The sequence below is a fragment of the Choloepus didactylus genome, chromosome 13 (genome assembly GCF_015220235.1).
Source record: "Choloepus didactylus isolate mChoDid1 chromosome 13, mChoDid1.pri, whole genome shotgun sequence".
NCBI classification, from domain to species: Eukaryota; Metazoa; Chordata; class Mammalia; order Pilosa; family Megalonychidae; genus Choloepus; species Choloepus didactylus.
Window position 1 is genome coordinate 20,370,772 of NC_051319.1, and position 24,802 is coordinate 20,395,573.

Consider the following 24,802-nt stretch of genomic DNA (forward strand, 5'->3'; position numbering starts at 1 on the left):
GTATACAAAATATATATCCTGCACCAAATAAACATCTCTTCCCTTGGTCTCACACAGAAGTTGAAGTTTTAAAACACAGTCAATATCGTCCTTTACCCTTTGGCCTGATTTGCCTTAGTCCTAACCAGATCTGCTTCATTCATATCTCTAATTTAAGTCTGGATGCTTTTTCATCTTTTTAAACAGTTGCTGTATGCGCCAATACTGACATTCATAACTGCCAAGCTCTAGCTCTGAGTTTCAGGTGTCACACAGATACCCAAAGTTCCAGAGACCGACCAGGTTATATGCAAAGAGATCAGCATCACAGAATTTGGAGATAGCCGTTACAATTCAGGAATAGATGTGACTGCTGTAAGAGCATACAATCTAGGAAGCATTGCAATAAGCCTCCCCCTGATAACTTGTGCTCTAAAATTCAGTTCTCAGAGTTTACGCACTGTATTTAGTCCATATTGGTGAGGCATTATCATGTTTGTCTTCTCATTTCTGGCATACTTCACTCAGAGTGCTGTCCACAGGATCCATTCACCTCCTTGCGTGTCTCACAGCTTCACTCCTTGCAATTCTTCAGCATTCCATTATATGCATGCATCACAGTTCACCATTCTGTTCATCAGTCAGTGTACCCTTAGGCCACCTCCACCCATTGCAAATCATGAATACTGCCTCCATAAACACCAGTGAGCAAATGTCCATTCATGTCCCTGCTCTCAGATCTTCCAAGTATATACCCTGTAATGAGGTTGCAGGACCTTATGGCACCCACATACTTTACTTAGCTTCTTTGGAACCACCACACTGTCCTCCAGATAGGCTACACTATTCTACTTCCCCACCAACGGTAAATTGGTACATCCCTCTCTCCATGCTTTCTCCAGCACTTTTATGCCTATTTATATTTTTTCCTACAATTTTATAGAGATATATTCACATACCATACAATCATCCACGGTGTTCAATTGTTCACAGTATCATCAGATATTTGTGCATTCATCACCACAGTCAGCACTTGAATATATTCATTACTATGATATAATAACTTTTTAAAATACAGATAAGAACTGGGTATATATGTATAGCAAAACAGAAGGAGTTTTATTTCACTTATTTAACTAATTGTTGGCTCTAATGCATTCCTGGATTATCTTTCAGAGGTACTATTATACCTTGTCTTTACAGTGAATGTGAATGAAATTTTCTTTTGATTGAAGTGCCATGAAACTTGAAAGCTCCTGTTTCTCTTGGCATTTATATTCTTTTACTTAATTTTCTACTGTCTTTCTATTATTTTTCTTTAATCTGTAAAATTATTGTAATCGTATCTACCATTTCAAATAATTTTATAAGCCAGCCAATTCATTGACTCATTCAGCCTGAATTTAGGAATATCATAGATCACTGATTTACTTTAGTAATCCTAAATTTATTGCTTATTATACTCCCATTTGGATTACAAGCAATAAGGGAGCAGTAATTTGGATAATCGAAAATAGCAGGCATTAATTCTTATTCTTCCTACTATTTTTTTTCCCCACTTGCTTTAGATGATTATTGTCTTAGTATTGGAATGGAATTTATGGGTTAATCCAAAATATATGGCTATGTAACTGCTACAATAAATGTTTTATAGGACAAAAGGCTCACTGCTTTAAATGAAAGCCCGCTCAAACCAGTAATATCTATCCATTGGCCCTAGGTTTGCCTTCTGTATTATACCAGATAAATCTTCATTAAAGTCACTTGTATATAGTGATGTTATGTGATATATGCATAAAACTTACACATATTCAACATAGACCCCTCATCCCACTCTTCCATCAAAAGATATTAGTGGGGAAGAGATAGGAAAAAGAAAAATTTATATAGTGCTGGACATTTTACTCACACATGTCCAGGAGTGAATAGAAAATGGGAAACATATTCCTTTATCTCTCCCCTACCCTCCATATTTCAGTTCCTATTATCCTTTCATAATATGAGCAGCACATTTTAAAAATAAACATTTTTCATACAAAATGGCTGCTAAACACAAAGCAAACTACTTTACATTTTCTACTGCTCAATGGAAAACAAATAGCAATCTATCCCAAATTGGAGGAGAACCCTGTGATGCTGGACCTATTGAAATTGGTATGCTGGAGCATATTATTTTCCTAAGGGATATTTCAGGAAACTGGTTTTCATCTTAAGGCATACAATTAGAAACAACCCTAAATAAGGTATAATTTCATTTTATTGGAAGATCAGTTCATTCTTAGTGTTTTTTCATCTACAATCTAAAAGATTATAAGTTTATCAATATTTCCCATGTATAAAATGGTTTTCACATGGTCCCTCTCTTAGTTGTGTTGCTTTTCACTGAATGCATGTGGTCTGCCAGTGGCCAGTGTTCCATGTAGTCATGCCCCAGAGCTTTTTTATATCTCAGATTTGGTGCAGTCTATACAGAGAATAGTAGAACACCACACTTCTGTTAATGTGGGGTATTCCCTTGACATTGTTGTACACCTTTCACTCCTCTGTTATTACTACTTTCACAGTTGTAGATGCTGCTGCTCCTGAGTCAGGACTTATCACGCAACTGCCTTCTAGGAGCATGATATAGATTAAAAATTCAGGATACTTAGAATAAAATCCCCAACTCTGACAGTTATTTGCTGTGTGAACTGGGGCAACCTACTTAACCTCTCTGAGCCTCAATATTTTAATTTCTAAAATTGGAATAGCAGTACCCAACCTCATTAAAATTAAGGAGTTGACAAATATGAAGTGTTTGGTACGGGTAAATGCTCAATATTGGTAAGTACTGCAGATCTTGTTCTTGCTCATTTTACTCTTCCCCATCCAGTATCTATCTATCTAGGTTTGAATGCAAATTGTCTTCTAAGTGAAATCAATTGCTTGGTAAAATTATTCTATGAAAATATTTAATTTCTATTTTATTATGTTTAATATGTAATCAAATAATTTTATAATTTGAAATTACCAGCATAATTATAAAGTGCCCAGGGATGAATTTAGAAGGATTCTATTATGTAATTCTGTTTGGTATTTTGCCTGCTGATATACAGTGCATATTCAAATTATACATATATCCTTTCAACAAATATTTACTGAGCACCTACTGTGAACCTGGTCCTGATCTAGGCATAGAGAATCTGGTGGTAAACAAAACAGCTGAGTTTCCGGTATCTGGTGGGCCTTACCTTCAAGTGGTATAAAACAGACAAGCACACCAACACACAAATAATCAAGGAAACATCAAATAATAACAAAGAAGTATGCAGATAATTAAAACAGAGTGATGTGAAAGAGTGTGATGAGGTGGTTCCTCTTTATATAGAGTGGTCATGGAAGGTCTCACTGAGGAATTAACATTTAAACTGAGTCTAAATGACAAACATCCTGCAAAGACTGAGAGAGAACAACTAATGCAAAGGCCCTAAGGTGAGGCCAAAACTGGCATGTTGAAGGAATAGGAAGATGGTCCTTGTGATGGGAAAGAGGAAGACTCATATGTGATATAAATATGTGGTCAGTGGGATAGGTAGGGCTAGGTCATGCAGGACTTTGAGGGCCAGTGGTATTTGAATTTAATCCAACTATAATGGTGAGTTTTAAGGAGGGGAGCAATATGGTCTGATGTTTGTTTTTAAAAGATTGCTATGACCACTATAGGGAAAATGGATTTGGAGGTGGGAAGTTAGTGATAACAGATCATTTAGGAGGTTTTACAGTAGTCCAAGTGAAAGTTGAGAATGGTTTAGGCTCACAAGGGAAGTAGCAAGTAGTGGTAAGATTCTGCGTATGTTTTAGCAGTAAAGTTGCCAAGATTTGCTGTTAGATTGGATTTAAGAGAATGAGGGAGAGAGTAAAATCAAGGAGGATTCCTATGTTTTTAGCTTGAGCAACAGGGTGAATGGTGTAATTTACAGTGATGGAAGGGCTGAGAGAGGACTTGCAGAGCAGAAAAATTAAGATCTCTGTTTTGGCTAGGTCAAGGTTGAGAAACTTTGTAGACAACAAAGTGGAGACTCATCAAAGATATATGAGTCTGGAGTTCCTGGAAAAAAGAGGTTTGGAGATAGAGGTTTGCATCCCAGGCATTTGTGATTTACAGCAATGATCTTAAAGTATGAGCAGTCAGCGTGGTTGGGTGTTTCTCTCCAGCAGTGCTTAAGTAATTCCTAATGTGGGGCTTTAAACAGCAAATTCAGTAAAAATGGAGGTATTACTGTAATGTCAGAGTTTCATGCTTTATTCTTGAATAGATTCATAACATCTTTGGAAAAAATGAATTATTCAGTTAATTTTTAAATATCTATTTTGGGGATTATGTGAATTTAATCCCCAGGTGATTCCTTTCTTGGCCCTGGCAGATGCAGTATTGTCTCAGAACTGGATTTTATATGTTTTTATATATATATAATGGAAAAAATCTTCTGAATGGACATATTTACTGCTGTTTTATGTATAATTAGTGAGTCAAAAGAATTTGTTGGGAAACTTTCAAGTCATAGATTCTGACTTCAAAGTCTGGTCAAGTAGGAAAAACAAAGGTACATGAAACCATAATAGAGCAATTATTTGGGTAACTGTGATAGTCATTAGTTCTGTTCACCAAATATTTCCAGCTCTCTGCCTTCTGAGCGGATGGTAGGATTATACTTCACACTTACGGTTGAATGAAGCTATGAGACTAGTTTTTTCCAGCATGTTTTGATTAAAAGTGACAAGAGTAACTTCTGAGCCAGAGAACTTTCTTTCCTTCTGCTGTAGTCACTGGCAGTGATGCAGATTGTGGCTGCCCTGTCACCTGGGTCCTGGAGGAAGGACAACACCTAATGGAGCCCACACATTACCATGATGGACATGTAGCCTGAATGAGAAATTAAAGCTTGTTGTTTCAAGCCACTGATATGTGAGGGTATTTGTTACTTCAGTATAGACCTAACCTAGTCTGACTGATAGTATACAGAGATTAGTATATAGCATACTGTTAGCACCATCACACTACTATGTGCTTTTTAAAACTATGGAACCACAAGACAACATTGGTTAAAAGTTTAACACCACTGCCATTAAGTAAATATTAACACCTTTGTTGTAAGCAGAGTAGAGGGTCGGAATAAACCACTGCTTAGCTACATTTTTACAGGCTCACAAGTTATCTTCTTGATGTGGAAGTTTTGGTTTCTCTCAGTACTAATATAATTGTACTGAGGACAACTATGAATTCTTCTACAATTTTGTAAACAGTATACTATTTTGTTTAATAAAATATATATATATACATTTTCAGCTTTTTTTCAAGCAATAGGAGGAGATTTTCTTATTCACAGAGCTATTTAACGAATGTTCTTTTGTAAGTTCATCATGTGCCAGTCAGACAAATAGAGTCAAGCTCCCATCCAGAAGGGTGAGAGAAAAACCAATCCGAGATTTGACATCACTTCACCCCACCTAATGACTTCACTTTCCATTTTACTTACTTGCTGTCTGGCCCAGTTATTCACTGAACTAAAAATTGTACTAACCAAATTAAAGCTGTAGCCTTCACTCCCATAAGTATGAAGAGATTAGCCACGGTGCAGATGATCCAGAAACTTATAAATTGAGTAATTTTTAGTCATAGGATTTTACAGGTAGAAATAGTGTAAGATAGTACTTCTTCTGTTCCTTTACCAAATATTTCGTGATCTCTCTATCCATGTTTAGTTGTAAACAGGCATAGAAAATTAGCCAAATGAAGCATGCTATGAGGGGCTTTATTCATGGTTATTGTCTAAGACCACTGTCTCCCTCCTGATAATTTTTCTGTGTATCCTTTTTTCTGGAATTTTAGTTTAGTGTTCACTGACTACAGTAATGGTATCTGTAGAGAAAAATTCTGATGAAGCAAGATAATGTTTTCAAAGAATCTCCCCTGTATCTTCTTAATTGCAAATTGAATGGTATTCCACCCAAAAGATGTCAGACAATATTAGTAGGGTTATGAGAATATCAAGAAAGGGGTAGGAGACTGTGTTCAAGTTTCAACTGTGTCAGTCACTAAACTATGATTTGTTTAATATCTTTCAAGTCTGTCTCCTCTTTTCCACGCCCCTGTCACTGCCTTAGTTAAGTCCTTGTTCTATAGCTCCTTTCTTGATTTGACTCCACACAGCCACCAGAGTGGTCCTTCTAAGATGTTAATCATCTTCGAGTCTTTTAATGAGTTCCCAGTTTTCAGGATAAAATCTAAACCCCTTAGTTTAGTACTCCTTACCTAACTCTGCAGCCTGGAGGTTGCACATTGGCGAGTTGTTAGCAGAATTCAGCTCACATCTGTGTTTGGTCTGGCTTGCACTGTGTTCTCTTAAAAATTTGCTTAACAAGGTTAATTTAAAAATTGAGAGGTTTCCGGCTCTTCTTGAAATGAGAAAGTTATTCCCTCACATGGTGGCAATGGGTTATGGTGACTATTCTCTTTAGAGAGGAAATTCACACTATAATTTAGCACAGTCCCTGCCCTTTGCTCAACTTGTGGGTATTTGAGTTTGCATCCCCCTTTGTCCTGATCTCCAGCCATTTTTAAAATTTCCACCTTTTATATCACTGAACTACACAGAGTTTCCCTGAAGTTTTATGTTTGCCCTACCTGATTGCCCTCCAGCTTTTCCATTTCTTTATTTCACTGATCCATTCCCTTCCTTCAAAATATAGTACAATTGTTGCATTCTTCAGAAAACTCACCTGATCTTCCCTTCTGAGGCAGCTGCCCTACCTTATTCTCTCATAGCATCTGTCACAGTTATTGCACTGTATAGTATTTATTGATTTATTTGTCTGTATCTTCTGCTAAGCTATAAAGCTCTTGGGAACAGGTACAATGTATAATTTGTCTTTGTGTCACAATTTGAGGTCTACTCAGCAGAGAACCTGCCACTTAGTAGGGATACAGTAGCTCACCTAATATAGGAGCCTCTCTAGGTATCAGCGTCATCATCTGTAAAATAATGAGCATAGATTAGATGATCTCTAAGGTCTTTTCTTAATTGAAAAATCTGCTTTATACTATTCATTATTTGGAATCTGGGGTCAGAGGCTTCTTTGAACAGATTTTTAACCAATCCTCACAGACATACTAAACAAAATTTAAAGAAACTTAGGACCTATCATAGAATTATTAAGGCAGGTGTTGTCCTAAAGTGCCAAATAACAAAGGCATTCCCCTCCAAAGGGGACTGTCTACTGATGGTTAGTTACTCCCATATAGAAGCTGACAGATTGACACATCATTATCCAAAGGGAACAAAAGGCTAATGCATTAGACATCCATTTTACAGAAAGGAATTATTGGTGCCTGAAGGAGGGCATTTATTTAACCTCAATAGCAACCTATTTGGCATCATGAGGAGAAGAAAGGAAAGGCAATATATCAAAGAGAAATAAAATCTGATTGAAATGCTACAGTTTGGGTTAATTATCATTAAAAAGCAGAATAGAAAATGGATGCCTCTATACTGGTGGAGAATGGATTAGGGGGGAAGTGATTGTCAAAGTCAGTTAGCAACACAATGAACATCTTAAAACCATTTGACCCAGAAATTCCACTTTCAGAAATTTACCCTAAGAGAATAATACGACTATATACAAAGATATGAAGGTTATTTATAATAGCAAAAAAAAAAAAAAGGGTAACAATTTAAATGTCCAACATTAGAGAATGTAGAGAATGGGTTAAGTCAGTGGTTTTTAAACAGTACTTCTTAGAGTCTAAGCATGCATAGGAGTACATGGACAACCATCTCAGAAAAGTCCCAGACCCTTCATTACAACTTCCACAAGAATAGTATCACTTTGATTTGTAGTACATATCAAGATTACATGTGGAAAGAAAAAAAAATTACATGTGAAATTTTGTTTCAAAAAAAAGCTTCTGCCCATGAAAATAAAAATTTGAAAACCACTGTATTCCATGAATTATAGTAATTCATTCAATATATATTTAGAAGCAACAGCTCAGGTTATTTTTGGGTAGTAACTATAAAGATGATTCTGTTTCTTAATTGGGTTTATCTGTATTTTCCTCATTGCCTATAGAGAATGTTACTGAGAAGTTAAGATTTAAGTGATGATTATGATTACTCAATCATTATATAGATATTCGTTTTCTACTTCCTGGTATGTTAGAGTAGACAGAGGGAAATACCTGAAATCTCTGAACTGTAAACCAACTGCCTTGATCTCTGATAATGATTGTATAGCCTTTATCTTGTGTCGTTGTGATAGTAAAAATCTTGTGACTGACCCTCACCTGTACCCATTTTATCCAGTTTTGCAACTTTGGAGTTTTGTGACTTTGGAGTTTTGTGATCGATAAGGACAGCCCCTAATGTTTATTAATGAAGGGCCTTGAGTCAGCCCAGAACTAACCCACCCCAAGTCTAAGGTTATCTTGATAACTGAAGCTGGATCTAACCAAAAGGGGCCCAACTGACATGCACAGTAGCTTAGACTTTAACCTATAACTGACCTTACTTTATTATAATTCTAAAAATCATGCCCATCAACATATTAAGGCCACTATTTTCTTGACATCTGTTCTGTGACTAAGCAAGTAATCTGTCTGCACATGCTCAATAATTAGATCACATGTAATTATACCATCTTGAGCCACTGTGCTCATTATCCTAAAGCCTGCCCATCTTTTGATGCTATAAAACTATCAGGATTATTGCAGTTTGGGGAGACAGATTTTTAGGCAGATAGGCCAACTGATCTCCTGTTTCATGCCTAGCAATAAACTCTCTCTCTTTGAAACCCCGGTATCTCAGGAAATGGTCATTTGAGCATATCAGGTAGAGAATCCACCGTGGTTTGTCCAGTATCAAGAACATGTAATTCTTCTATAACCAGACAAAAAATGGTGTTTCAAAAAATTTTTGATGCAATAAATAGTCCACAGACCACTGAAAATTTCCCAGCTTACTGTTTTGAGCATTGAAATCATAGGTTTGCATACCTGTATAAAATTTCAGTCATGAAAATTTCCCATGATATAAAAATTGTAGAGAACATTGAAAATACAGTCCAACCCCCTCATTTTACATTTGATGAAACCGTGATCCATAATATTTTAGTATATTGAAGCTACCCGAGAGCCTGCGATCTTCTGATTCCATGTGCATTTTCTGCCATCTACCCATTTGTAGAATGAATATTTGGAACTTTCATTTCTCCCATTTACATCTACCTAGTTGGAACACGTATCATTGTGTTACTTCTTTCTCCTCTGAGTGAAAACTTAGCAGTCAAAATTTCTCTATTTAGAAAAATCAGCACAAACTAGTACATTAAAACAGATCTGAAAGCTATCATATGAGTCATTTTCTGATTTACACAATTACAGTTTTATAATCTACTTTCTTCCACTAATTCATTAAATGCTTATGTTCAGTTATAATTTGGAGTTGAACTAAACTGACCCCCAAATAATCATTACAGTTTGTCTTCATTTTTGGCTTCTAAAAGGAAGACATTAGATACATGTTCCGTCTGCCCCACCTTCTTTTTCAGACATGAATGTACTTGTGAAGCACTCTGTCTTACTCGTATTTTAGAGTCTTAACTCATCTCTGAATTATCTTGTTATGATTACATTGATTCCCCTAAAAATGTTATAGCTTTGTATAACATTTTTTCCATATGTACATATGTCAATACTTTCCCATAGCTCTTTTGTTTTAAAGTTGACAAGTGAAAATTGGGTAGCCAGGTGAACTTGGAGACTCTGAACAAGTAGAGAAAGGTAATGTGTAAAAAAAAACAAAAATGAAAATGGGAAGGTTCAGAAATACAAGTCATTCTCCCCACGTCCTTATGAACCCCAAGACAAAAGAAAAATGGAGTGAAAAGTGAATACTTCATAATGAAAGACAGTCTGAGTAAATAGTTACATGGAGATTTTTATTTCAGGTAGAGGCAATATGTTTCTTGTTGATAATCCTCTTCATGAAAGAACCTGAAAAAGAGGGGCTTTGGTAGAGTATGCTTTTCATTTGGTATTTAATTAATGTGGTAAAAGGAGAGATCAACACACCTAGTAACAAACTAGATCTATAACCAACTGTACCTTGTTGTACCTTAACTCAGAGACTAAAGAAAAATTTTTAATTATATGTCCCAGAATCCTAATATCATAATTTACTTAAAATACAAAGCTTTCAGATTTGTATCATATAAAGAACATTTTGCTTAAAAGAATTCTAACTTAAACTGAAGTCATTTATACAGTTGTTTTTACTAAAGTGACCCTTTGAACACCACATGTGGTAGTTTGGGGATGAATTGTAAAATATTTTTAAATGTCAGAGTTTTGCAACCTCTTTTCTGATTCCATCATTCTGATTGTTTTAAATGCATTAGGGCCGCTGTTCATTTACTTTGGTAATCAAGCATAGAAGCTCATGGATGTAAAAATTGAATCAGATTTGTAAATTATCCATTTAATAACTATATAATGCTTGAACTTACATGCAAATAATATTTTCCTATTATTAAGCCTTTGATATATATAAGATATCAAAGTTTTTCCAGTGAAGCATTCAAATCTGGTAGTGAATATGCCACTAAATAAATATTTCAATATTAAAATATTCTGTGACACATCTTGGTTAAAATTATAAGTTAAATACCTATAGTTTATACTTTCAGAATAGTAGCTGTGCCGGTTTGAATGTATTGTGTCCCCCAAATGCCATTATCTTTGTGGTCTTGTGGGGCAGAGATTTGCTTGGAATGTGCCCCACCCAGCTGTGGGTGATAATTTTGATGAGATGTTCCCATGTAGCGTGGCCCTACCCATTCGGGGTGGGCCTTGATCAGTGGAGTTATATAAATGAGCTGACTCAAAGAGAGGGAACTTAGTGAGTGCAGCTGTGAGTGGCATTTTGAGGAGGAGCAAGCTTGCTGGAGAGGAATGTCCTGGGAGAAAGCCGTTTTGAGGCCGGAGCTTTGGAGCAGACGCCAGCTGCCTTCCTAGCTAGCAGAGGCTTTCCAGACGCCATTGGCCATCCTCCGGTGAAGGTACCCAGTTGTTGAGGTGTTACCTTGGATGTTTTGTGGCCTTAAGACTGTAACTGTGTAGCAAAATAAACCCCTGTTTTATAAAAGCCTATCCATCTCTGGTGTTTTGCATTCTGCAGCATTAGCAAACTAGAACAGTACACTGCCTGATCATTTTCCAGATAATATTTGACAAATAATATTTTATGTCTATATAAAACTGTACAGCTTTCAAAGTATACCCACACATATTACTTTATTTGATTTTTACACAAACTCTGTGAGAGAGGGATAAAGGATAGACTATTAAAAGACGAGGTTAGAAAAGTTAGTGGCATGCCCAAATTTTCATGGCTGTTATTTGATAGCGCAGGCCCAGAACCTGTTGCTTGTCCAGTATTATTTCCACTATTTTTTTGGCTTCTATGAATGAATATGTGTACCATAGAATTTCTTACAAGTTAATAAAAACAAGTTGCAGAATGTTTTTTATAATAGCAATTAGGCAAAAATAGAACTAGAAAATACCAAATATTTTCATTGGTAAGTAAATGCATTGACAGTTTCTGAAAGGTTAGGAATAAACTTAATTGTGGTTACCTCTGGTGCAAGTAGGGGCTGGAATTTGGGAGGGGCAGAGGTTTCTCAAAGGGAATTTTAGCCTTATCTGAAATACAGTCTAAATACATTCATGTGTATTCTCTGACATTACTGACTCACATTTTCTTTTCTAACAACTTGTCACCTTTATTCTATGCTCAGAATTATCAACAGTGGCCCTCACACAAATTTAATGTCTCTCTGAAAGGATTCTCTAAGACATGCTCATTATAATACAGGATGATTTGTGGATTTAAAAACAATGTTTAAAAAGTTTAAAGAATGTTTGTGTGAATTCTGAGAGTTATTGGACTAGAAAGGAGTAGAGGTGAATAGGTAAATTGAGAAGTCTGCTACTTTGTGAATAAAAAACAGCTCATTACACAGCCTTTGGAATTTCTCTTTATGTAATATTTTTCATAGCTTGTTTTGTCCTACTGGTTGGTTGAAACAAAGGAATCAAAAGTAAGCATTGTTTCAGAATCATTCTAATTTGTTCATAGTTTTGGGAAATACTCAGAAGTCAAAGAGAAGTTGGCCATGGTGCTATATTTTGCAACGAATTAATATTAATCAGATTGTTTCATCGCAATAACCTTGGTAAATTAAAAGTAATAAATTCCACTGAAAACCACGAGTATGTTCTTGTAATTCTAAGTCGTATAATTTTTTTCTGGTCCCCTTGGTAATTCCTTCAGGCTTTGTTCAGAGGGGCGGAGGCATAGTCTGTGATTTCCTCTGCTGTCTCTCCACCCTCCTGGAATGCAGCAGCTGATTTACAAAAGCTAAAAGCATGACTTTTCACAGGAGCTTGTTATTCCTTTTTTCAAAGTTTGTTTGAATCAGAAGTGGAATTAGTCTAAGATATCCCCTGCCCTTGGCATGTGTTCCTTTAGAAAAGGCAGACGATCCAGCCCTTAATTCCTAGTTAGTAAGATAATATCCATAGCAGGGCGAGGTTCTAGAAATGGAATAATTTGGCACAACAAATCTCTGACTGAAATCTAAATGTGACCCCTGGGACCAGTGAACTATGAATTGGTCTGTGTGAATTTCAGTTTCCTTTCTCATCTGATGATCTTTGTGTCTAAAATGTCTAAAAGAAGCTCCCTGTTACAGTTCTTCTCTGACATTACTGACTCACATTTTCTTTTCTGTCTAACAACTTGTCACCTTTATTCTATGCTCAGAATAATCAACAGTGGCCCTCACACAAATTTAATGTCTCTCTGAAGGGATTCTCTAAGACATGCTCATTAATACAGGGAACCCTCCACATTTGTGATAACGATAATAGTGATAACAATAACAGCAACCACCATTTATTTAGCACCTATGTGTCCACCTTTACACTACATAGATTCTCTCTAGTCCTTATAACAATCCTGCAAGGTAGTCTTATTATCCCTATTCTAGTCAACACATGAAGAGACTCAGAATGTGTGTTATGGGAGGGGGTGGGGCGGGCGTTGAAAAGTAGCTTTCTCAAGCATACATGGCAAAGTAGAGATATTGACCCATATCTAAATAATATACTCCAAGACAAGCATGCCTAATAGCAAATCTCTTTATATGGTGATAACAAATCAATATTTCAATGAATACATACTGCTCCCAAAATCAGGTCTTCCCAGTCAGTCTGTGTTGCAATTGTATATATAAATGAATATCTCACTGTCTTTGAGGGGAAAAAACAATCAATTTTGCCCAGAATCACAGTTTCTTGTTAATTTTGATGTTTGTAGAAGTTAAATGGATATGAGTAGAGTTACTGAAAGATAGTTGCTATTTTTCCTGGCATTTTTCTACTTCAGAAGGCTGTTAAATGCTATTTTGCTATTTTTCAGGTATTTATGTTAGTCTGGTTATCTGCCAGTTATCTCCTAAAAATGTTTCAGAAAAATTGTGTGCCATTGATCTCTGCTCTCCAATAACTAAAGCAATGTCAACACGCAGTCACTAATTCGGAAAAGAAGGAAGGGGTTCTATCCAGTTAAAAGCATGCATTGGTTAAGCAGTGGTTAAGAAAATAGACTTTAGTATCACAAACTCTGCTACCTGCTAGCTATTTTGACTTTTGTTCATTTTTGAGGTTTTGGTGAACTTTTTGAGGTTTTGGTGAAAGCTAGATTGCAGTTGCATAATAAGGTATAATGTATATCTTAAACCCCTTTAAAACAAGATGTCCTTAAAAATTTCTTATTGGTAGTAAAAATGGATGTAGGAACAGAATTCGTGCATGGGACTTTCATCATGTGGAAATGTGTTTGCCCATTGCTTAGATAATAGGAGAAAAAAAGATTTTTGAGCATCAGTGTTCCAGTATCATCAATCATTTCCTTGGCCCTGAATGCCAAAGGCCTAAGCATTACCTCATTGTCACAGGGAAGCCTAAAGCAGAAAAGAAGAATTAAAGGGCAGAGATCAGAAAGTACATGAGAAGATTGAGACAAAGAAGTGTTTAGTGAGGTGGACAGTAGAGAGAGTTATTGCAGTAATGAAGAAAACTGAAGATGAGCCCCTGGACCAAAGTATTTGGACTAGATGAAAACTCAGGGACAAATACAAGTGATGTGAAAGAGGTAGGGTTGACAGTATTTTGTCACCAGTTGGTCAAATGATGTCAGCAATAAAGGGCTGTCCCCCAAAATAAATTAATTGACCATCAGTGTTCTAGGCTGCCCTATCCAGGATTAAGATTACATTGATAAATGTTGCACATCTAGGATTTGTTAGGCATACTGCCAGGGAACAATGACATAAGTTTTACTTGACCCTGCATCCCCATTCTGCTTTTTTTTACTGTACCCTGTCCCAGTTCTAATCAATGTATTCTTAGGTGGGAGACTGACAAAGAAGAGCATACGTATTTAAATGATCTGTCAGTAAGCTTGGCATCCTGCCCACTCAGAAGATTTCAGGAGCACTATGAGACAAGAAGAGTACTCTTCCACTCAAAATCATTGGTTTCGGCTTATCCATCTAACAGGGAAACCTGTGTTTGCAAATAATCTATAACAAAGTTCTATGGTAACAGAGGGGAGGATGGCACAGCTCACTACTCCTGGTTCCACAAACATTCATGCAAATGCAAAAATGAAGCTGAGTTAAATTTTTTGGATGTTGACATATGGTTACTTCAGCCTGACAACTTATAATACCATTTTATAATCCAGAATGGTTTTCCTTGATCACGTATGATTCAGAATGGAGGTGCAGATAGATCTCTAGAAATTTAATCATGAATTCCTCATGGTTCTCATCCATATACATACAAACAACTATGGATTTCTATGATGTTTTGACCATCTATGTTGTGTGAAGTCCCTTCTAAAATCTTTAATTTTCTTAATTGAGCATATTTTGAATTAATGAATAAATGCAATGTCATGCATACCATTTACCATTTACAGTGTATCTCCAAATACATTGTCTTATGTAATAAATTTCATTGATCTTTTAAGAAAACTAGTTTTGGTTTCTTTGATTTTTTCTATTGTTTTCTTATTTTCAATTTCATTGCTCTCAAATATTTATTAATTCTTTACTTCTGATTGTTTTAGGCTTAAAGTACTCTTCTTTCTTTAGTTTCCTAAGTTTGAAGCTTAGATTATTGATTGTAGATATTTCTTCTTTTCTAATATATACATTTAATGCTATAAATTTCCCTCCTAGCGTTGTTTTTGATGCATTGCACAGATTTCAGTTTGTGGCATTTTAATTTTCACTAACTTCCAAATATTTTTTTTTAATTTCTTTGAGACTTCTTCTTTGATCCATTTATTTAGAAGTGTGTTGCTTAATCTCCAAATATTTGGGGGTTTTCCAGCTATCTTTCTGTTAATTGATATCTAATTTATTTCTATTGTAGTCTGAGAGCATACTTTTTATGATTTCTATTATTTTAAATATGTTAAGGTGGTTTTCTTTTTCCTCCCCTATCCCTAACCAACCCCCCTCAATTGTTGACTCATAGTATTGATATAGTACATTTGTTACTGTTTATGAAAAAATGTTGAAATGCTACTAACTGTAGTATATAGTTTGTAATAGGTGTATAGTTCTTCCCTATATGCCTCTCTATTATTAACTTCTAATTGTATTGTCATACATTTGTTCTGGTTCATGGAAGCGATTTCTAGTATTTGTACAGTTGATCATGGACATTGCCCACCATAGGATTCAGTTTTATACATTCCCATCTTTTGACCTCCAACTTTCCTTCTGGTAACATGTATGACTCTGAGCTTCCCCTTTCCACCTCATTCACACACCATTCGGCACTGTTAGTTATTCTCACATCTTGCTACCAACACCCCTGTTCATTTCCAAACATTTAAGTTCATCCTAATTGAACATTCTGCTCATACTAAGCAACCACTCCCCATTCTTAAGCCTCGTCCTATATCTTGGTACCTTATATTTCATGTCTATGAGTTTACAGATTATAATTAGTTCCTATCAGTGAGACCCTGCAATAATTGTCCTTATGTGTCTGGCTTATTTCACTCAGTATATTGCCCTCAAGGTTTTGTCATCAACCCATTTTTTTTTTTAATATTGTTTTGTTCACTCACCATACATTCCATCCCGAGTAAATAATCGATGGTTCTCTGCATGATCATACATTTATGTGTTCACCACCTTCACCACTATCTATATAAGGGCATCTACATTTCTTCCACAAGGCAGGAGGGAGAGTCAAAGAAGGTAGAGAGGCAAAAGAAAGAGGGAAAAAAATGACAGCTAGGAAGCAGCAAAAGGAAAAATAACCTTAAATCAAAGTAGAATAAAGAATCAGACAATACCACCAATGTCAAGTGTCTAACATGCCTCCCCTATCCCCCCCTCTTATCTGCATTCACCTTGGTATATCACCTTTGTTACATTAAAGGAAGCATAATACAATGATTCTATTAGTTACAGTCTCTAGTTCATGCTGATTGCATCCCTCCCCCAATGCCTCCCCATTTTTAACACCTTGCAAGGTTGACATTTGCTTGTTCTCCCTCTTAAAAGAACATATTTGTACATTTTACCACAATTGTTGAATACTCTAGATTTCACCAAGTTACACAGTCCCAGTCTTTATCTTTCCTCCTTTCTTGTGGTGTCTCACATGCTCCCCATCTTCCTCTCTCAACCGTATTCGTAGTTACCTTTGTTCAGTGTACTTAACATTGTTGTGCTACCATCTCCCAAAATTGTGTTCCAAACCACACACTCCTGTCTTCTATCACCCTGTAGTGCTGCCTTTAGTATTTCCTGTAGGGCAGGTGTCTTGTTCACAAAGTCTCTTGTCTCTCATTGTCTGTTTGTCAGAAAATATTTTGAGCTCTCCCTCATATTTGAAGGACAGCTTTGCTGGATATAGGATTCTTGGTTGGTGTTTTTTCTCTTTCAGTACCTTAAATATATCACACCACTTCCTTCTTGCCTCCATGGTTTCTGCTGAGAGATCCGCACATAGTCTTATTAAGCTTCCTTTGTATGTAATGGATCACTTTTCTCTTGCTGCTTTCAGGATTCTCTCTTTGTCTTTGACATTTGATAATCTGATTATTAAGTGTCTTGGCGTAGGCCTATTCATATCTCTTCTGTTTGGAGTATGCTGTGCTTCTTGGATCTCTAATTTTATGTCTTTCATAAGAGATGGGAAATTTTCATTAATTATTTCGTCTATTATTGCTTCTGCCCCCTTTCCCTTCTCTTCTCCTTCTGGGACACCAATGATACGTACATTATTGTACTTTGTTTCATCCTTGAGTTCCCGGAGACGTTGCTCATATTTTTTCATTCTTTTCTCCATCTGCTCCTTTGCGTGTAGGCTTTCAGGTGTTTTGTTCTCCAGTTCCTGAGTGTTTTCTTCTGCCTCTTGAGATCTGCTGTTGTATGTTTCCATTGTGTCTTTCATCTCTTGTGTTGTGCCTTTCATTTCCATAGATTCTACTAGTTGTTTTTTTGAACTTTTGATTTCTGCCATATATATGCCCAGTGATTCCTTTACAGCCTCTATCTCTTTTGCAATATCTTCTCTAAACTTTTTGATTTGATTTAGCATTAGTTGTTTAAATTCCTGTATCTCAGTTGAAGTGTACGTTTGTTCCTTTGACTGGGCCGTAACTTTGTTTTTCTTAGTGTAGGTTGTAATTTTCTGTTGTCTAGGCATGGTTTCCTTGGTTATCCAAATCAGGTTTTCCCAGACCAGAACAGGCTCAGGTCCCAGAGGGAAGAAATATTCAGTATCTGGTTTCCCTGAGGGTGTGTCTTAGAAAATTGCTCCACCCTGTGATGCCTCAGATCACTGTGCTTTTCTGCCTAGCAGGTGATGCCTGTTAGCCTATAATTCTTGACTAGTGTGAGGAGGTATGGCCGTGTTCCCCCAGACTCTGGGGTCTGGTTCTGAATGGAAAGGGCCCCACCCCTTTCCTGCTAGAGAAGACAGACACCCCAGGTAGAGGTCATTAGCATTTCAATGGTCTCTCTCTCTGCTTGTGCTGTCTCCACCCTTTCCTGAGTCACAGCCCTGGAAACTGAAAATGACTGGGGCTTTCTCCACTGAGCCGAAAAAGAAACAGATAGTCCCCTTCAGACCCAGTCCAAGGCGACCCTCCAGCTCTCCAAGGTCAGTCGTCACCCAAAGCTTCTGTCTGTTTTTTGGGGATGTGTACCTGTAGTGAGCAGTTCACACTCGCTACTTAAAACCCCAGTTGGAGCTCAGCTGAGCTATATTCACTTGCTGGGAGAGAGCTTCTCTTTGGCACCACAAGGCTTTGCAGCTTGGGTTATGGGGGAGGGGGTCTCACAACTTGGATCCGCAGGTTTTACTTACAGATTTTATGCTGTGTTCTCGGGCATTCCTCCCAATTCAGGTTGGTGTGTGATGAGTTGGATGGTCTCATTTGTCTCCCCGCAGTTATTCTGGATTATTTGCTAGTAGTTTCTGGTTTTTTGTAGTTGTTCCAGGGGGACTGCTTAGCTTCCACTCCTCTCTATGCCACCATCTTGCCCCGCCTCCTGTTAAGGTGGTTTTGAAACTGGACAAAAGCAGTGGGTTCTGTACCTCACATGCTCAAATGACCAATTCCTGAGACACCAGTGTTTCAAAGAGGGAAGAGTTTATTGCTAGTCATGAAGCAGGAGATCAGATGGCCTATCCGCCTAAATATCTGTCTCCCTGAACTACAATAATTCTGATAGTTTTATAGTATCAAAAGATGGGCAGGTTTTAGGATAATGAGCACAGTGGCTCAAGGTGATGTAATTAGAGATGATCTAATTATATTGAGCATGTGCAGAATGATTACATGCTTAGTCACAGAATGTATGTAAGAAAATGGAGACCTTAATATGTAGTTGGGTTGTGATTTGTAGTATTATAATGAGGTATAGGTCACGTATAGGTTGAAGTCTAAGCTACTGTGCATGTCAGTTGGGCCCTTTTTTGTTAGATCCAGCTTCAGTTATCAAGAGAACTTTGGAATTGGGCTGTCTTTAGTGATCACAAGACTCCTAAGTCATAAAACTGGATAAAATGGGTACAAGTGAAGGTCAATCACAAGGTTTTTACATTCGTAAAGGCAAAAGATATACAATCATTATCAGAGATCAAGGCAGCTAGATTACAGTTCAGAATTTCAGAGATTTCCCTCTGTCTACTCTAATATACCAGAAAGTAAAAACGGAGTCTCTATATAGTGATTCAGTAATCATAATCATCCCTTAAATCCTAACTTCACAGCTACAGTTTCATGACCAAGTATGTGGTCTGTCCTGGTGACTGATCCGTGTAAGCCTGAGAAGGATGTATATTCTTCTATTGTTGAATGGAATAGCCTATAAATATCAATTAGATCAAGTTGATTGATTGAGGTGTTCAGGTCAGCCATATCCTATTGATCTTCTGTTTGCTGGATCTGTCAATTACTTAAAGAGGGACAGTGAAACCTCCAGCTATTAAAGTGGATTTATGTATTTCATCTTTCCATTCTATTAGTTTTGCCTGTAGTGTTTTGTGGTTTTTTTTTTGTTTTTTTTTTTTTGCTTGAAGTATTTTGATTCTCTGTTATTAGGTGCATACACGTTTAGGGCTATTATGTTTTGGAGAATTGACTCCTTTATCATTATGTAATATGTTTCTTTATTCCTGATTATTTTCCTTTTTTGTGAAGTCTGCTTTCTCTGAAATTATTATAGCTACTCCAGTATTCTTTTGATTAGTGTTGGCATGGTAAATTTTTCTCCATCATTTACTTTTAAACTATCCAAGTCTTGATATTTAAAGTGGGTTCCTAATAGACAACATATTGTTGGGTCTTAGTTTTTTAATACACGCTGATGATCTGTCTTTTATTTGTTTATTTATACCATCCACATTTAAAGTGATTATTGATATTGCTGGATTAATATCAGCCATGATTATAATAGTTTTCTGTTTGTTGCATTTGTTCTTTGTTTCTTTTTCCCATTTTTCTAGTTTCTGTAGTTTTTTTTTTTTAAGTAATAGTTAACATTTATTAGACTGAGAGTTTTACATGGTATTTTAGTTTCTTAGGCTGCTCCAGCAAATATCATGAAATGGATTGTCTTAAACAATGGGAATTCATTAGCTTACAGTTTTGAGGCCAGAAGAATACCCAAATCAAGGCGTCATTAAAGTGATGCTTTCTTCCCGAAGACCAGTTGCTGGCGATCCTTGGCTCCTCTGCCACATGGCAAGACACATGATGGTGTCTGCAGGGTTCTGCCTTGTCTTCTGGGTTTCGTTGATTTCTGCTTCTTGCTTCCCTGGCTCTCTCTCTCTTTGCCTGAATTTCGTTCTCTTATAAAAGACTCCAGTAAGAGGATTAAGACCCATTTTGAATGAGGTGGGTCACACATTAACTGAAGTAGCCTCATCAAAAGGTCCTACTTACAATGGGTCCATACCCACAGGAGTGGATTAAAGTTAAGAACATGTTTTTCTGGGGTACATATAGTCCCAAACCACCACACATGGATTACTTTATTTTATATTACAACATTAAATTTGAAGTAGGTGCTATTATTTCACACCTGTTTTACACATGAGGGAAGTAAGGGCTGGTAAGGTGACATAGCGAGCTAACAGGGTTAGTGTGGGTATCTGGACCCAGAGCCTTCTGCCAAAGCCCATGCTGTTTACCGAGTTCTTGACTACTAACCAATCCATCAATAAGTCCTATCAGTTTAAGTTCAAAACATCTCTCTCACAATCAGCCACTTCTCACCTCCTCCACAGCTACCACCCCAGCCCGGTCACCATGACTGTCAGTCTGAACTATTACAGATAGCTCCTAACTGGCTCCCCACTGCCACACCTGTCTCTGTGCAGTCCATTCTCACACAACAGCCTGAGTGATCTTTGAAGTCTTAAACATGTTACTCTCCTGCTTATTTCCCCAGTGGCTTCCCATCACAAGGCTCTGAGTGAGCTGGCCGCTCCCTACCTGTGTAACATTGTCTCTTCCTACACTTTCCCGCCTCATCAAGTTCCAGTCACGTGGGCTTCATTCTGAAGTGGGCACAAGCTCACTTCTCACTCTAGAGCTTTTCCACTGGATATTTTCACTATTTCAGAAATGCTCTTTTTTATCTTCTAATGACTGTTGCCTTCTCATCCTTCAACTCTCTGCTCAAATAACAACACTCCTCCTTGACCAACTTTTGACTTATTCTGGGAGGGGTGGAGATGTATGCACATATGTGTATATGAGGAAGAGGCCATGTCTTTATATATTTTATTATTCCTTAGGGCTGGTCATTTCTGATTTCATCTGTTATATTTGAATTTTTCATAATTTTGATCTCTCAGAATAGCTTATCTCAAAACATATTACTTCAGTGACCAGCATAATAACTCCACATTGACAATGAAACTGAAGTTAAAAAGAAATGAAGTGAATTACCCAAAATCATTAAGCTAAGTGGCAAGGCTGAAACTTACAGTTTTAAGTTCCATTCAGTGCTTTTTCACTCAGTGTTCACAGCTGTTGGTAAGCAGTTTAGTAGGGAACAAGTGATGTATCAATTTCAAGCTCAAATGTACTGATTTTTATATTTATGGAGTACTATTCAAAATAATCTTTTTAAAGCAATTTTACATCTGATTTCTCTCTTTTTTTTTTTTTTCATGAAAATATCCAGGTAGGGAAGAGGTCAGATTACTTCCGTCTTACAGATAAAGGGGGCACAAAGAGGTTAAGTGACTGACTGAAAACATTGGTCTTGAGTTCCAGGTATAATATTTTCCCATTAAACCATCTGCCTAATTAACCAAATAACAATATTCCAATAAACTTTCAATACACAAAAGACCTAAGATGAATTAGAACAGTTAAGAAAAATGTTAACTACATTACACTTGGGGTTTATTTGTTTAAGGAACCATCATACGGAGATAGCATATATATTAGGATTCCCTGTGTGAAAAGTATAAGGTCAAAAAGGAACATACAAGAACCAAAAAATTATAAAAATCATAGGTAAAGGAAAGCCTGGATCAAGGAAGCATTCTTTAAAAAGAAATAGACCAAAAAAAGAGAGACAGACAGACAGACATGGCTATTAAAAAGTTGGAACTTATCTAATCTTTAAGATGAATGTTAAGGAGGCCAACATAACATTCCATAATGATGGAGTACAGGTGTAAGCCTCAATTCCATGTTCTAAGATGGAGGCAAAAGTTTTAAGCATTTGTCCAATAATTTAGTGTAACCAATCCCCATTCTTTTTATATTCTGAAGGCAGAATTTTTTATCGTAATGAATTATTATACCCAGGAAACTGCACCTGACTTAAGAGTCTGCTTCATCCACTTTACTTGGAGTTGATTTTTGCCTTACAGAGAAAAACCATTAAAATTTCTCTTCTCTGTCCCAAGATCTTAATCAAGCATTATGTAGAAATACAGAAAGTCCTATATCAAGTAATACATGAAAAACAGAAGTTAAAATGATATATGCACACTGACAGCAAGTACACTAGTAGACCCACTACCAAATGACACTGCAAAGTTTGCAAACTCTGTTAACTCAAGATGGAGGATAGTAGTTTCCAAGGAACATACTTGGAACATCAGACCCTCAAAGTGCCCTAGAAACCTGTATTTTAAACAAAAGACCCAGTGATTCTAGGTTTTGATTAAAAGTATGGGTTAGGAAAAGCAATTCTAACCTTACCATGTGTCAGATTAAATATACAATAAAATTAAATTAAAGTCATGTAATTGAACCCAAAATAAAACAATTTCTCTATACAAAGTATTAACAGCTATCTAAATGCAATATAGTTTAAAAAATGAAATTGTGTATATGTAGTTGAATTCATAAAGATAAGTATGCTAACCAAAAGCTGTATAAGAATGTGAAACATTGATGGCAAATTCAACTACAAGAGAAGATGTTACTCTGAATTCACACTTCATCGAGTGTCAGAAACCACCAATCTTTTAGTCCTTTTCTTGTACATTATTCTGTATCCACATTCTCTGCATCTCATTGGATCCCTGGATTTTATTTCATTTCCTGTGTGACGTTCTCCACAGATACAGATCATTGGCTGCTGCTTTGGGTATTGCATGTCTGTCTGGTTGTCCATTGTTAGTCCACAGCAGGGAGAAACCCTCTTACTCAGGAATTGCAAACAGTACCCAGTTTGTGGCTGAGTTGCCATGAACTTCTGGCACCAGCATATTACACGGAGGTGGAGTCCCACTCCTTCCGTTCTCGGCGTGGTTGAGGAGCCCAAATTTTACTTTCTGTAGTTTTAATTAAACATATTAGATGATTCCATTTTATCTCCTTTCTTAGCATATCAATTATACTTCTTTTTAATTTTTTATGGTTTCCCTAGCATTTACAATATACATTTTTAACTAATCTAATTCCACCTTCAAATAATACTATACTACTTCACAGTTTTAGTGCAGGTACTTTAGAGAGTATTTCCAATTCTTCCCTCCGTCTCTTATGACATGCTGTCATTCATTTCTCTTATCCATATGCTATAAGTACCCAATACATTGTTGCTATTATTACTTTAAACAGTTATCTTCTAGATCAGTTAAGAATGAGAAAAGATTCTATTTTCCTCTCATTTATTCCTTCTTCAACACTCTTTTTCTTTATGTCGATATCATTTTCATTTTCCCCCAATAACTTGGTTTAACATTTCTTGGAGGGCAGGTCTGCTGGCAACTAATTCCCTGAGTTTTTGTTTGTCTGAAAAAGTATTTATTTCCCCATTACATTTGAAGGATAATTTTGTTGAATGTAGAATTCTAGGTTGATAGGTTTCTTTCTTTCAACACTTTAAATATTTCACTCCACTCTCTTCTTGTTTGAATAGTTTCTCATGAAAAGTTCGCTGTAATTCTTACCCCTGTTCATCTACAGGTAGGATTTTCTTTCCCCTCAGGCTTCTTTATTTTCTTCTTCTTTGGTTTTCTGCAATTTGAATATGACATGCCTATATGTAGGTTTTGTTTTGTTTTGGTATTTGTCCTGCTTAGTGTTCTCTGACCTTTCTGGATCTGTGGTTTGGTGTCTGCCATTAATTTTGGAAGTTCTAAGACATTATTGCTTCAAATATTTCTTATGCTGAACCTCTTCTTTCTTCACTTTCTAGTATTCCATTTACATGTATATTACACCATTTCAAATTGTCCCATAGATCTTATATTTTCTGTTCTGCTTTTTCATTCCTTTTCTCTTTGCATTTCAGATTAGGTGGTTTCTATTGACTCATCTTCAAACTCACTAATTCTTTCCTCAGCTGTATCCAGTCTTTTGATAAGCCCATCAAAGGTATTCCTCATTTCTGTTACAGTGCTTTTGATTTACAGCATGTCAGTTTGATTCCTTCTTAGAGTTTCCATCTCTCTGTTTACATTACCCATTTTTCTTGTGTGTTGTCTCCTGTTTCCACTAGTTCTGTTCACATATTAATTGTTAAGATGTTAATTCTTAATTCTGATTCTCTACTTGCTTTTAGGCTTAGGACTGTATTTTTTTTCCCTTGCTTTTTGGCATCCGTGTAATTTTTTGCTGAAAACTGGATTTATTGTATCTGGCAATAAGAACTAAGGTAAATAAACCTTTAATGAGGATTTATGTTAATACGGCTAGGAGCT

At 36.5% G+C, this 24,802-nt stretch overlaps 2 protein-coding genes across 6 annotated transcripts in view; one reads left to right on the top strand and one right to left on the bottom strand.

Moving 5' to 3' along the window:
• The window catches only part of XRCC4 (X-ray repair cross complementing 4), a 334,165-nt gene that overhangs the window by 251,731 nt on the left and 57,632 nt on the right, over positions 1 to 24,802 (top strand). The window lies entirely within an intron of this gene.
• Positions 23,092 to 23,268, bottom strand: LOC119507617 (DNA-directed RNA polymerases I, II, and III subunit RPABC4-like). Its single transcript, XM_037800811.1, has one exon. It carries the CDS (start codon positions 23,266 to 23,268, stop codon positions 23,092 to 23,094), a length of 177 nt encoding a protein of 58 aa, XP_037656739.1.

Coding starts and splice junctions, on each gene's coding strand:
- LOC119507617 (XM_037800811.1), bottom strand. CDS start 23,268: ATGGACAACCAGACAGACATGCAATACCCAAAGCAGCAGCCAATGATC.